Source organism: Balaenoptera musculus, chromosome 10 (genome assembly GCF_009873245.2).
Source record: "Balaenoptera musculus isolate JJ_BM4_2016_0621 chromosome 10, mBalMus1.pri.v3, whole genome shotgun sequence".
Classification (NCBI taxonomy): domain Eukaryota; kingdom Metazoa; phylum Chordata; class Mammalia; order Artiodactyla; family Balaenopteridae; genus Balaenoptera; species Balaenoptera musculus.
Genome location: NC_045794.1, coordinates 94,290,178 through 94,303,729, shown reverse-complemented (window position 1 = coordinate 94,303,729; position 13,552 = coordinate 94,290,178). Strand labels below are relative to the sequence as shown.

The 13,552-nt window shown below is 60.8% G+C and overlaps 1 protein-coding gene across 1 annotated transcript; it reads left to right on the top strand.

The window, feature by feature from the left end:
• Positions 1–220: 220 nt before the first annotated feature.
• Positions 221–13,194, top strand: SOX10 (SRY-box transcription factor 10). The gene is made up of 5 exons (XM_036864908.1): positions 221–309; positions 2,745–2,974; positions 3,475–3,986; positions 8,608–8,876; positions 11,283–13,194. The coding sequence occupies exons 3-5, from the start codon at positions 3,553–3,555 to the stop codon at positions 11,984–11,986; spliced, it is 1,407 nt and encodes a 468-aa protein (XP_036720803.1). The 5' UTR covers positions 221–309; positions 2,745–2,974; positions 3,475–3,552; the 3' UTR covers positions 11,987–13,194.
• Positions 13,195–13,552: the final 358 nt, after the last annotated feature.

Genomic DNA, 13,552 nt, shown 5'->3' with positions numbered 1-13,552 from the left:
TTAAGGGTCACGGCAAACCCGAAGCAGCTCCGCCAGGCAGGGGCATCAGCGGGCTTTGGGCTTTACGTTTGATTGACAGAATTTCATTTGCTCTCCTCCTCTCAGGGGCCCATCTGAGGAGTAAATCTGGGACCAGCTTCACAGAGCCCAGGTTGGATTGCAGAAAAACCCGGATACTCCTGAAAGGCCTCTGCCCAGGGGAGGAAGCCTGAACCTCACCATTCTACTCTCATGCTGGGCCCTCCCTGCTGGGGAGAGAAAACAGGCCAGAGAGTCCACCAGGCACCACACCTCACCCGGAATGGGCAGGTGGGATTCGGGGTGTGGCAAGGGGGTCACCAGCATCCTTGGGAAGGGTCAGGAATGAGGGGGAAAAGGACCCCTCCCAGCCCGAGCAGGGAAGGGAGCAGAAGCGGGCGCTGGCCAGCAGGTTGTTCTGTCAAGGGCAGAGGCGCCGGTGTCCTCATCCAGGAGCCCTGCCCCTCTCCAAACTCCCTGCTCTCCAGGGATGAATATGGATCCTTCACCCTCCCCTGCTGGAGAAAGCTGGGCCCCAGGGGCCTGCAACAGATGGAGGGGATCAGAGTTGCCCGCGTGGTGGGCAGTGTGTTCACAGCATGGGGTACCCCACCCATGCACAGCCTTGGGTATCTCACGGCACTGTACCCCTGACCCCCTGCAGGCCCACCTGCCTCATCCAGCACCTCTCAGCAGAGAGCCCACACAGCACTGTGGAAACAGGAAGAGAGGGACAGAGAGAGACAGACAGAGGGAAGGGAAGAGAGAGGCCCCTTCTGTCCAGTGTGGCTTTTCTGCAGACCCAGAGCACCCACTGCCACCCCCACCCCCATCCTGGCACAGCTGGGCCAAGGAGGGTAGGGGAGGAGGCGGGGAGTCGAAAGGGGAGCTGTGGGACCCCACACCTGGCTTCCTACCCTCCACAGCCACCTCTCCCTGCCCCAGGGGGTCTCAGGCCAAGTCACAGACGCCACAGGCACCACACCTCCTCGAGAGGAGGAACCCAGGGGTGGAAGGATGAGCGGGGACCCACCGGGATCGAGAGATGCCAGGCAGGCGGGCAGCGGGCGGGCAGCAGCGGGTGTCGGAGACTGCTGAGGGTAGCCAGACACGACCGGCTGGAGGCTCGTCCCTCTGTCCCTCTGTCCATCCAGGGCGGCTCCTCTCTGGGCGGTTCTGAGGCCAGGCGGGCGCTGTTAAAAAGCTTTTTATGTGTGTGTGTGTTAATCACATGATTGCCGTTCACCTGTATTTCGAACAAAGACAGCTCACTGTTTCAAGGCCCCGAACAAGAGTCTGGGCACAGGGAAGAGAAGGGAGGCGGGGTGGGGGGGACGGGGGGGAGGAGGGTTGGCAGCGCCGGGGGTGGCGTCGAGGAAAACTGGGGGGAGATTGTCCAAGGCCGGCGAGCGACAGAAAGAGAAAACCCTTATCAAACTCCTAATTCACTGGGCTCCGAGGGCCCAGACACACTGGCCCGATTGTCTGGCTGGTTGTGTGTGTGTGAGTGTGTGTGTGTGTGTGTGTGTGTTCCAGTGTCCGCTCCTCCCACCCCCAACATGCCTTCGCCTCGTGTGACTACCTCATTGTGTCCCACTACCCACCCCCTCCACCTCCTTGGCCTTTCCCAAGCATGAGGCCTTGCCTAGACCCCCTTCCCAGCCCCACTCCAGACAGGACTCCCTTGGGGTGGGCCTGGGGCCTCGCCCAGCTGCTGAGGAGCTCAGAACCATCCATGGTCGCCAGTGCAGCCCAGGCTCCATCTGTCCTCCACACACACCCTCACCTCTGCCTCAGCACCCACCTTTTGAGAAGAGAGAGGGGCTGCGATCTTTGGAGGAGAGGCCTGGGAAAGCCTTAGGTGATGAGCAGGACAGAAAAATGGAGAGGTCACCCTGCTGGGGAGGGGACTGAGGGGAGAAGTGAGGAGAGAGGCAGGGCAACTCCCCACTCTTTCTCAGGGTGGGGAGGGGGAGACATGATAACCAGGATTGGGACTCACCCTACCAGGGTGGAGGGAGTTGGGTGCCAGGAAGTGGGGCCCCAGAAGCCTTCCAGACCTACTGGAAGAGGACCCCAGCCCAGCTGACGGCCAGCCTCCTGCACATGTTAGTCCTGTCTCTCTACCTTGAGCCAGCCCAGCCCTTGCGGTGCTGGGTGTCCAGTGAGAGGGGACCAGGGGTCAAGCTGGGGCATCTGCACTGGGCAGGGGGTGTGCAGCTTCTCCCCGCCTCACCAGGTATGGACCTGCAATCTTCCTCTCTTGCTGTTTAAGGTGAGAAAGAGAGGGCAGCCCGGGTGCGGGCAGGAGGTGGGGTGAGACAGGCTGGCACTCAATGAGAGGTCTTAAGTGAAGCGACACAAGCCAGAGGCCCCACATGTGACAGAGGCTTCACCTGCCTTCTCCTCATTCCTCCCCAATCCTCTGCCAACTGCCCATCCGTCCACCTGAGGCAGAGGTGGGGGGGTCCCAGTTGAGCCCAATTTTCCTTCAAGCTACAGGTTGTGACCCTGCCCACCTGCATCCATTGGCTTTCCTGGCCTGACCACCCCACTCCTACACCTCCCAGGATGGGCCTGGGGCAGCAGCGCAGGGAGCGGGAGTTGGGGGGGGCCTGGCGGAGGAGCCCTGAGTGTTGGGGATGAAGGAAAGCGCTGGAGGCTCCACCTTCTGCCCTTCCCTCCCTCCCCTCCCCCTCCCCCTCTCCCCCTCCTTCCTTCCCCAGCCCTCGGCAGCAGCTCAGCGCTCAGTCAGTCTCAGGCTGTCCGGCCAGGGTGGTTGGTGGTGAGGATTCAGGCTCCGTCCTGACAAGGCCGTGGCCTGAAGCTCAGGGCCCCCAGCCCCTCCCTCCCAGCCCACCAGCGTCCCCCACCCAGCCCCGAGCTGGACCGCACACCTTGGGACACGGTTTTCCACTTCCTAAGGACGAGCCCCAGACTGGAGGAGAGGTCCGAGGTGAGTGAGTGCGCAGCCCGCTCCTCCCTTCCGGGGCCCAGGCCTGGGACCCTGCGGTGGGGCGTGGGGTGGCGAGAGGCTGACACCCGCATCTGCCCCCCACGCAGCTCCTCTAGGCACCGTCGGGGGCAGGCGCAAGGGAAGAAGGAAAGGTGAGAGAAAAGGTGGGAAATTCCAGGAGCCAGGATTAGAGCAGAATAAAGAGTCCGTTTTTCTTCCTTTCCATCAACAAACCTCCACCCAAGAGGAGGTTTTAAAAAAAAAAAAAACCCAAACCCACCCACACCAAGAGACGGTTGGGACCAGGTGACGGGAAGACACGGAGGCGGGAGCTAGGAGGCCGAGCCAGGGTCTGGCATGTGCGCGGGGCCCAGGGTCTGCGGTGGGTTTAGGGGGAGCCGGGCAGACGCCACCTCGGGGCTGTGCCTGCGTCGCGTCCCGCGCCGCGCCGCCGTCGGGGCTGCGCGCACGGCTCCCATCGCACCCGCCTTCCCATCCAGGTGGGCGTTGGACTCTTCGCGAGGACCTCGGCGGCGGGCCCCGGGGAGGCGGCCGAGGCGGCGGCGGCCGGGGGCGACATGGCGGAGGAGCAGGACCTGTCCGAGGTGGAGCTGAGCCCCGTGGGCTCCGAGGAGCCGCGCTGCCTGTCCCCGGGGAGCGCGCCCTCTCTGGGGCCCGACGGCGGCGGTGGAGGCGGCGGATCGGGCCTGCGAGCCAGCCCGGGGCCCGGCGAGCTGGGCAAGGTCAAGAAGGAGCAGCAGGACGGCGAGGCGGACGATGACAAGTTCCCCGTGTGCATCCGCGAGGCAGTCAGCCAGGTGCTCAGCGGCTACGACTGGACGCTGGTGCCCATGCCCGTGCGCGTCAACGGCGCCAGCAAGAGCAAACCGCACGTCAAGCGGCCCATGAACGCCTTCATGGTGTGGGCACAGGCAGCGCGCAGGAAGCTGGCGGACCAGTACCCGCACCTGCATAACGCCGAGCTCAGCAAGACGCTGGGCAAGCTCTGGAGGTGAGCGCCCCCGACCCGCCTCCGGGGAGCTCCCGCGGGCCCTCTACCTGCGGGTGGATTCGGGCTAGACGGGCACTGCCTGAGCCTTTCTCCTGGGGCAGCCACCGCCTTGATGGTGGGACTGGAAGGCCAGCTGGGTGCATCGGACCCGCCCCTGCCCCAGTACCCCTTTGTGGTTGCGCTTGCTCGGATCTCCAGCGGCCTAGGCCCGGCTCCCCAGCCGGGGCAGTGGGCTGGAAGGCGCCCCCTCGCGGTTGGAATTCTGTCGGTGGCAGGCGCTCGGGCCTGGGTTTCTTGGGGCGAGAGTGAAGGCGGAAGGGAGGGAAGGCTGGTGGAGGACTCCACACCACAGGGCTCCACTAACCCCTTTCCTACAGGCAAGCCACTCAAGGGTGCCACTGCCACCGGTCAGGGGGATTCGAGGGAAACGCTTGGGAAAGAACTGAAGGCCAGGCTGGAGAGGCAGGGAAACTGAGGCAGCCAGGTGGAGGGCTGGGGGAGTGAGATGGGGGGCGGGGGGGGCAGACAAGGAATTCAGATCCAGGTCTTTGAAAGGGTGAGGGATGGAGAACTGCTGAGGACAAATCGGCCACTGCAGGATCTTGTCCTACCCCAGCTGCCTTCTCTGTGCCCTTCTGACCACCCCTCCTTCAGGCCAGGGGCTTCTTCTTCCCCCAGGGACAGGGACACATGCAAAGAAGCCTCCCCCTCCCACCCGGCCCCAGAGCTGCCAGGCCCGTCTCTTCCCCTCCCTCCCTCTCCCAGTCCAGGCGCCATCTTCTTTTCCAGGGCCCCACCCAGCAGTGAGTAACCTCCTACCCCTCCAGCCCTAGACCTGAGAGCCCTGGCCAGGAGGAAACGTTGGTGCCTTGCCTACCCAGGGTCCCTCAGAGTCCCAGGTTCTCTGGAAGCAGCCCAAACCTCTGGGGAAAACATCCCTCGAGGAGGAAGTCGGCCTCACCTCAGGTCTGGGGCTTAGGCTGGCCCCTTGGGAATATGTTGTTGACCAGGGCAACCCCACGCCCCAAGAAGTCCTGGGCAGCTCAGAATGAGAGCAAGGGCTCCAGAAGATGTGCGTCTGCAGAGGTTACCTGATTCCCCACTGGACTGCCCAAGAGATAGGCCCAGAGAGGCAAAGGGACCACCAAGGCCACGTAACAGCTTGTGGCAGAGCCAGGGCCAGAACCGAGGTCTCCTGACTCTCCGTCCAGTGGTCTTCCCACACACCATCCTTGGTGACAGAAGTGGGTCACGCCTCCACTCTAAGACATGGTCAGGAGGTTGTGAGGGTGAGGGCAGAGGAGAGCAGGAGTGAGGAGCATCTGAGTTGCAGAAAGTTTGGGTTTTGTCAGAGGAGCCTGCCACCCTCCTGCTGCTGCCCTCCCCTTGCCGGCCCCAGCACAGTGGAGACTGGCCTAGAAGGTCAAAGGCTTAAGGTGGTGGAAGGAGCAGGAGGGCCCCCAAGAGACCCAGAGGAATTCCCATCCAGCCCCCTGGCCCCGTCCTTGGCCATGTGTTTGCTAAAGGCCTGGTGCTCCTGCCCCTCCCGCTCTCAGCGCTCTGCTCACCCCAGGAGGTGCTGGGCTCAGTGGCCAACCTGCTGCGTGGACTCAGAGGGTCTAACCCTGCCCAGGAGCAGAAGTCAAAGCTAGCTCCTCTGCCCAAGGTCCACCCACACTGTGGCAGGGCTCAGCCAGGCCAGTACCCTTGGTGCCATGGGACAGAGAAGAGCAAGTGAGAGACAGACAACCAGGAGGGAGACAGGCAGACAAAATAGGCCCTGGGGACCACAAGCAGACCACAGTGTGGGCCCAGTGAGGGCATCAAAGCGAGGATGGACACCCTGCTTCTCCCCCATGCCATTGCCAAGGATTTAAAATTGGACCCTCCATTGTCCCTGTCTGTCCCTGTTCCCTTAGCCCAGAACTCCAGGCATGGGCTCCCTCAGAAGGATTTGTTCCTGGCCGCCACCCAAGCTGTGCACACAGGGGCCCAGGATGCCCCCCAGGGGCCAACCTGGGGTGGGGCAATCAGGAAAGCAGGCACTGCTTACTCAGGACCCAACCCCAGACAATGGCAAGGATCAAAGGCTACGCCAACAGGGGGCGGGCTACCTAGATCCTGGGTGGGGGCCCCAGGAAACATCTGTATATGCGCTGGGCTGGCCAGTCTCTCCAGGGGCTCCTCCTGAAATCCTCCCCCCGGCCCAGGCTCATGACTCCCAGGCTGTCAGGAAGCGGTATGGTTATCTGGGCAGAACTGGAAATCAGGGGCCCTATACCTGAGAAGAGAAAGACATGCATACAGACTGTGTGGGGTGCTGGAAGGGGGTTGGGGTCAGACACACCAGCGTCCAGGTCCTGGCTTCTAAGTGGCTGGGGGAGCGCCGACAGTCACGCTAACCTTCGGTGCCCGCCTGGGAAAGGACTGTTAGCTGTTGTTCACGTGGTGCTGGGGGTATATAGGTTGACCTGCCCAGAGAGAATAATTACAGCAGGCTGGAGCCTCTCCCGACCCCCAGGTCCCTTCCCTGACAGGAGCAGGTGAAGTGGCAGCCAGTGCCCCACCGTGGAAGCCCCCCAGATGGGGATTCCAGTTTGGGTGGGGAACCAGCCTACCCCCTCCCCATCCCTATTCCAGACCTTGGAGACCCAGAGATGAAGTGAAGTGCAGATGAGTACGAGGTTTGTAGTTAGAGCTGTGGTGACTGAGGGCTGGCACTGGAGTCAAGATTAAGTTTGGGATTGGGTTTATGTGGTGGGGCAGGGCGGGTTTGGGGTCAGGAGAGAGCCTGAACAGAGCCGAGATTGAAGGTCTGGGTGAGGCTGGGTGGTTTGGGGGTGAGGTTAGCATTGGGCTAAAGCTGGCCATCCCCCCACCCCGCCCCCGGGTTAGATTTCTATCGAGGTTAGGGTACTGCTGGGAACCAGCATGGGAGGTGCCAATGGGATACAGTGTTGGAATCTTCCCTCTCTTCTGGCCTGTGCCCCGGCTCCGTGCCCCCTGCCATTTTCTTGCTGATTCACATCCGGTTGCCAGCTGGACAGAGGGCACAGGGAAGGTTTGGGGTGGGAGAGGGAGTGCAGTGTCCCCAGCCATCCTGGGAGCCTCTGTGCCGGGGCCACAGCTGGCTGAGGCGCCCTCACGTGCAGCTTCTTCTCCCCTCACCACACACACACCATTGGGCCTGCCCCACCTACTCCCCTGGGCTGGCTGGGGTTGGGGGGTGGGCACAGCTGGGGTGAAAAAGGCTGCATCCCACTCCCTCACTCCTGAGGCCTTGGTCTGGGGTCTCCATCCCATCACTCAGCTAGAGGGACCCTTGGTGAAAGTTGCACTAGGGCTGGGCCGGGTGGCCTAGGGGGAGGGCAGCCAGGGGAGGCTAAGCTGCAGAGGAATGCCGCTGCCCGCTAGGAGGTGCCTGGTATGACCACCCCCTCCCATCCTGGGCAGGGAGGGCTCAGCCTTCTGCTGACTGGGTGAAGAGGGCGCCCACTGCGGGGGGGGCGGGGGCGGGCAGCTGGAGAGAGAGGCCCTTTGGGCCAAAGGACAGAGCTGCTCCCACAGAGTCCCTTATGTCTCGGAGTCTGAGTCTGTGTTCTTTCCCCTGAGCCCCTCTTTGAGGTACCCCATCCTGCCCTCCTCACCCTGGAGCAGCCAAGCCCTGAACTCCCCTGGCCCCAGCCCTGGCCTGAGGCTGGAGTACCCCTGCCTGAAGTGGGCAGGGGTACTGTCTTCAGGGGCTGCCTTCCATTGGCTGGGCTTGGACTGGGGAGAAGGTCTGTCTGTCCCTGTCCAGGGTCTCAGAAGAGAGTCTAGCTTCCTTTACCCTCCGTCACCCCCCTGGACAAGGAGATCTGATCTCCCCCAGGAGGCAGTGGCCCCTACATAGTAAGGGACACTCACATCCTGCCCTCTAGGCCCCACCACACTGGGATTCACAAAAATCCGGATTCCAGAGTTGAGGGGTTCCACGCCAGGTCCTCCTGTCCACCCACCCCACAAGCAGCATTAGAATCGCACCTGTTTCTCGAGGTGCCAGTCCCCCATCCCCAGGTCTGGTGCACAGCGCTTCACAGCCATTATCTTGGCCAATCCCACACCTGGTGAAGTAGGTATTATCATCCCCGTTTTATAGGTGAAGAAACTAAGGCTCAGAGAAGTGACTTGCCCACGGTCACACAGCTAGTAAGTAGCAGACACTGGACTCTTCCCCCCTCACCATGCTGCTTCTGTTTGCACACCTCCAGTCCCAGGGAGCTCACCCCCTAACGAGGCAGCCAGCTCCACTTGCAGACAGCTTTGACGATGAGAAAGATTTTCCCTTCCTTGAGCTGAAGGAAGCTCTATGCCTCCCGTAAGCTCTATTCTAACTCCATCCTCAGGGGCTGCCAGGAGCAGCAGGCGGATTCCTCTCTCAGACTCCAGCCCCCGGGGAGATTTGGGGCAGAGATCACTGCCCTCTGAGGCTGTGGTGCCTTGGGCTCACATGCTCCAGTCCATAAATCAAACGGCACAGCCCCCGGCCCGCTGGGCTCCCCGTCCCAGGGCCTCATTTCCTCCAGGGCAGACACTCATGATGTCTCCCCCTCTGCTGCCTCCCCCAACCACCCCACCCCAGGCTGCTGAACGAGAGTGACAAGCGCCCCTTCATTGAGGAGGCCGAGCGGCTCCGCATGCAGCACAAGAAGGATCACCCAGATTACAAGTACCAGCCGCGGAGGCGGAAGAACGGGAAGGCGGCCCAGGGAGAGTCAGAGTGCCCAGGCGGGGAGGCCGAGCAGGGCAGTGCTGCTGCCATCCAGGCCCACTACAAGAGCGCCCACCTGGACCACCGGCACCCGGGCGAGGGCTCCCCGATGTCAGATGGAAACCCTGAGCACCCCTCGGGTGAGCACGGAGCTGGGAGCTTGGGTGGGGGGAGGCTGGGCGGTGGGGAGAGGCAAAGGCTGGATGGCTTGAGACCCGAGGCTCTGGGAAGGGCTGGCCGGGCTAGGTGGTTGCCCAGCTGGGGTGCAGGGGTCCAGAGGGAGCTCAGTGGGGACTCAGGTGTCAGGGGAGGCGGCTGGGCAAGAGGGCTCTGACCAGGACTGATAGAAGGGGCACTGCTTTGGGGTGAAGAGACCAGTTAAGGAGGCCATGGAGGCCAGTGGGGGAGTTACACCAAAGAAAAGTGGGACAGGACAATTCTTGAGAAATGGGAGAGCAGATGAAGGGGAGGTCACTGCCTCTTTCCTACCTCCCAGTCTGATGGGGGAGACACGGCATGTGACATTGAGCACGTGCCATGGATGAGCCAGACACAGGGTATCCTGTTTCCTTCTCAGTAATGATAATAACAGCTAACATTAATTGAGTACCTACTGTGTGCCAGGCACACATTCAATCACTCTAAACTGTGATGAGGCAGTCACACTGCCTGGGGTCAGACCTCAGCTGGGGCAAATTACTCTCATTTTACAGAGAGAAAACTCTACAGAAAACTGAGAGTAACTTGCCATACAGCTGAGGTCTAAGCCCAGGTGGTTTGGCTCCGGGGCCTCTGCTGGCACCACAGCTGCCTCACTTGTGTTCATAGCATACAGAACACCGTGCTTGGGGTCAGGCACGTTGGCAAGTCTCAGTGAGCAGAGCTCTGCCTTCAGAAGACATGCTCCGAGTACTCCTCTGTGCCAGACCTGGAAGCAGACACCAGGCATACAAACGAGAAGCCATGGTCCCTGGCCTCAGGAGCCCACTCTAGAGGGATGAAAACAACTGAATTAAGTACAGGATGAAACAAGTGCACACAAAGCCCATGAGGGGGCATGACCTCTAGGGAGGAGTCTTCGACCTGTCCACCCAGTCGGTCTCCAAAAATACCCAGCTACCCACCAGACTCTGGTCAAGGAAAGCTTCCAGAAGGAGGCCATGTCTGAGCTGCTTGGGATCATCTTTGTTTTACTGATAAGGAAACTGATGAGAAGATAGGGGGTCTGCCCAGGGTCACACAGTAAGTGACAGAGCCAGGATTCAAACTCAAAGTCTAGACACTCCGGCCAGCCCAGGACTCAGCATTGCCTCTGGTCTGATGGAGGCACAGGCCTGCCCTCAAGGAGCGCCTGGTTTCTGAGACCATGAACATGTTCTCTCTCCGATGGGATCCTCAATCCAGCCATTCCGCCCTCACACTCCTTCGGAGCTTCAGGGACACAGACCCACCAGAAGACCTTGGACCTTGTACAGAACAACCAGCTCACTATATTACTGTGGGCCTGGGCTTTCTCTTCCCCTTCAACAGCTCAGCTACTCCTCCTCAGTGAGACCTTCCCCACGTCCCCAGGGCAGGGTGAGCAGCTTCCTGCGCTGGTCCCCTGAGCCCTTCACACATCCCCTCATCACAGCACTTCGGATGCTGCCCTCTAGCCATGTGTGGGTCCCTGGATCTCCCCCAAGACTAGGAGCTTGTGCAGACAAGGACCCATTTGATTTACGTTTGTATCCCCTACGCCTGGCACAGTGCCTGGCACTTAGCAGTGCCCCCTAAGTGTTTGCTGAATGAATATGTGAATGAGCAAATGGACAGACAAAGGAACGGGGTAGAGCAGGTCACTTATCTCATTGCTCTCCTGAACAGGCAGGGAGAAAGCTGGAGGAACAATGGGACAGCGCAGTGTGTGATGGGAGTTGAGAGCATGGTCGGGGGCACTGGGTCAGAGGGAAGGTTTCCTTGAATAAGGGGCACTTGAGGTGGCCTTGGGAGGACGGAGGGGGTTGGAGGTGACACATCGCTGTTCACGGCCCAGGGCTGGAGGAGGCCCAGGCAAGCCAGCAAAAGTGATGAGGGCGGGAGAGGTCAGCAGAGGGAGCGGCCAGCAGAGGCTGAGTGTGCTTAACAGAGAACAGGCGAGCCCAGACCTACAGGCCAGACCCCATCGGGCTCAACAGTTAAGGAACAATGGGAGCAGGGAGGGAAGCCAACTTCAGCTGGTGTGAGGAAGAACTTTCCAATGGGAAGGGCTTCTCAAAATGAAGCAGGCCTCTCCAGGAGGTGGGTGACATGTGGGAGTCCTATTTTGGTAGGAGACAGGACTCATTCCTAAGATTGGGGAATTTCATAAATAACTGGAGATCAACCCAAGATCATTACATAATTACATGCCACCTCGGGCTGCCCAGACATGTAAAACTTACAAGGTCATGCAGTGATCAGTCCCTCAGCCTCTGGAGGCATCTTGTCTGAAAGTGAACCATCAGAATCCTGCAGCCTCTGACCTCGGTTCCTGCTTTCTCTCTCTCTGTCTCCCTACCCCGCAGGCCAGAGCCATGGCCCGCCAACCCCTCCGACCACCCCAAAGACAGAGCTGCAGTCGGGCAAGGCAGACCCCAAGCGGGATGGGCGCTCCATGGGGGAGGGCGGGAAGCCTCACATCGACTTCGGCAACGTGGACATCGGTGAGATCAGCCACGAGGTAATGTCCAACATGGAGACCTTTGATGTGGCTGAGTTGGACCAGTACCTGCCGCCCAACGGGCACCCGGGCCATGTGGGCAGCTACTCGGCAGCTGGCTACGGGCTGGGCAGCGCCCTGGCTGTGGCCAGTGGACACTCTGCCTGGATCTCCAAGCCTCCAGGTGTGGCTCTGCCCACGGTCTCGCCACCTGGTGTGGATGCCAAAGCCCAGGTGAAGACGGAGACCGCGGGGCCCCAGGGGCCCCCGCACTACACTGACCAGCCGTCCACCTCACAGATCGCCTACACCTCCCTCAGTCTGCCCCACTATGGCTCCGCCTTCCCCTCCATCTCCCGCCCCCAGTTTGACTACTCTGACCATCAGCCCTCAGGACCCTATTATGGCCATTCAGGCCAGACCTCTGGCCTCTACTCGGCCTTCTCCTACATGGGGCCCTCACAGCGGCCCCTCTACACGGCCATCTCTGACCCCAGCCCCTCAGGGCCCCAGTCCCACAGCCCCACACACTGGGAGCAGCCAGTATATACGACACTGTCCCGGCCTTAAAGAAGGCCCTGTTACCACCACCCTCGCCCTGCCCCTTCCCCCAGCCCTCGCGCCCTGTTCCTCGCCCATCTCAGGCCCGGTGGCGGCTGTGGAGGCAGCTGCAGAGGCTGACAGCTGAGGGAAGGCCTTCTGTCTGGCCCACTGCCTTTGATGACCCCACCCCGTCCTATCCAGACTCCAGCCCAGGCACAGCCCTGGGCTACTCGGCTGGGCAGAGGAGAAGGAGGTTGCTTGTTGCCCCAGACTGAAAAACGAGGGGCTGCACCTTCCCCCCAGGAATGACCCTCGATCCCAGGATCTGAGCAGGCCCCGCTCACCCTCCTCTGGGAGGAGGGGAAGCATCCAGGGTCAGATGGGAATTGGAGGCCTTGCCACTCCTGTGCCCATGTTTCCTCTTCCGTGGGCAATAAGGGGACTGACATAACCCGTGCCACCCGTGCCATGTGCCTAAGAGCAAGGCCAACCAGAGACCTGTGTCAGTGCCTGCAGCAGGCTCCGTCTGCCCCTCGGGGGCTGAGGACAGTTCTGAATAGCCTCGAGGGAGAGGGGGTGGGGTGGGAGCTCAGAGGGAGGTCTCCTCAACCCTTCAGTGCCCCCTCCCCTCCTGAACACAGGAAGGAATTGGCACAGAGGCCCCCAGATCCAATTTCATGCCAGTAACCTCATTCTTTGTCTAATGGAGAAAGAGGGCCCAGGTCCTACTCCACTACAAGTTCCCAGACCTTGAGGCACATCCCAGGAGATGAGAAGGCAGGGACCCCAGGAAAGGATTCGGAGACAATTCACAGAGCCTTCCTCCCGGCTCCCCGCCAACTCCCTCTCCCCTCACCAGGCTCTGTGGCCCCTGCTCTGTCAGCCCCAACTCCTAGGGCTTCCCAGAGTTATAGGCTGCTCAGGCCCAAACCCTCGGCTCCAGGGGGAGACCCAGGGCCCAGCACCCAGGTTGCTGGCAGCAGGCTGAAGACACTAAACTCCTGACATGTACATTCTGCCCTGGCCTTTTACCCTTTGCCTCCCAATGGTATTTGAATAAAGTATGTAGCTCTGTTCTGCCCCTATTTTCCTGTTCTGCAGCCCCCCAATCCACATGTAACTCATTACTGCCCCCCCCCTTATTTATCTCAGTAGCTCCCTCTCCCCCTTCCCCTCTGCTAGGTACTCTAGCCCCTATTAACTCTGCATTAAGCATTCTACATAATAAAATTAAAGGTTCCGGTTACCTGCTTGGTGGGCCTGACCTGGCCTGTCTCTTGGTCTCTTATCCCTGTACCTGTGCTTTTTCAAACACTTTCTGAAAGTGGCTAGGGGTAGAATGCAAAGAACAGACAATCCAAAGGTCTCCTCTCTCCCAGTGCAGCAGGTTAGGACAACTGGCATCGCAGTGGGGTCAGTGTGTGCTCCGAACTGAGGCCTCAGATGGGAGCTCTGCCCCCAGCCCAGCTGTGCCCACATTGCAGGTGGGCCACTTGCTGACCCAGCTGGAACTCAGCGAGAGCGCCTTCCAAGCAGCCCTTTCTCGCCCAGCAGAGAGGGGGCCTTGCAAAGAATTCAAAGAACAAGTATTTG

Excerpts from the sequence above, each read along its gene's own strand:
- SOX10 (XM_036864908.1), top strand. The coding sequence starts at position 3,553 with ATGGCGGAGGAGCAGGACCTGTCCGAGGTGGAGCTGAGCCCCGTGGGC. Across the intron at positions 3,987-8,607 it reads ACGCTGGGCAAGCTCTGGAG|GCTGCTGAACGAGAGTGACA; the intron begins GTGAGCGCCCCC and ends ACCCCACCCCAG. Across the intron at positions 8,877-11,282 it reads AAACCCTGAGCACCCCTCGG|GCCAGAGCCATGGCCCGCCA; the intron begins GTGAGCACGGAG and ends CCTACCCCGCAG.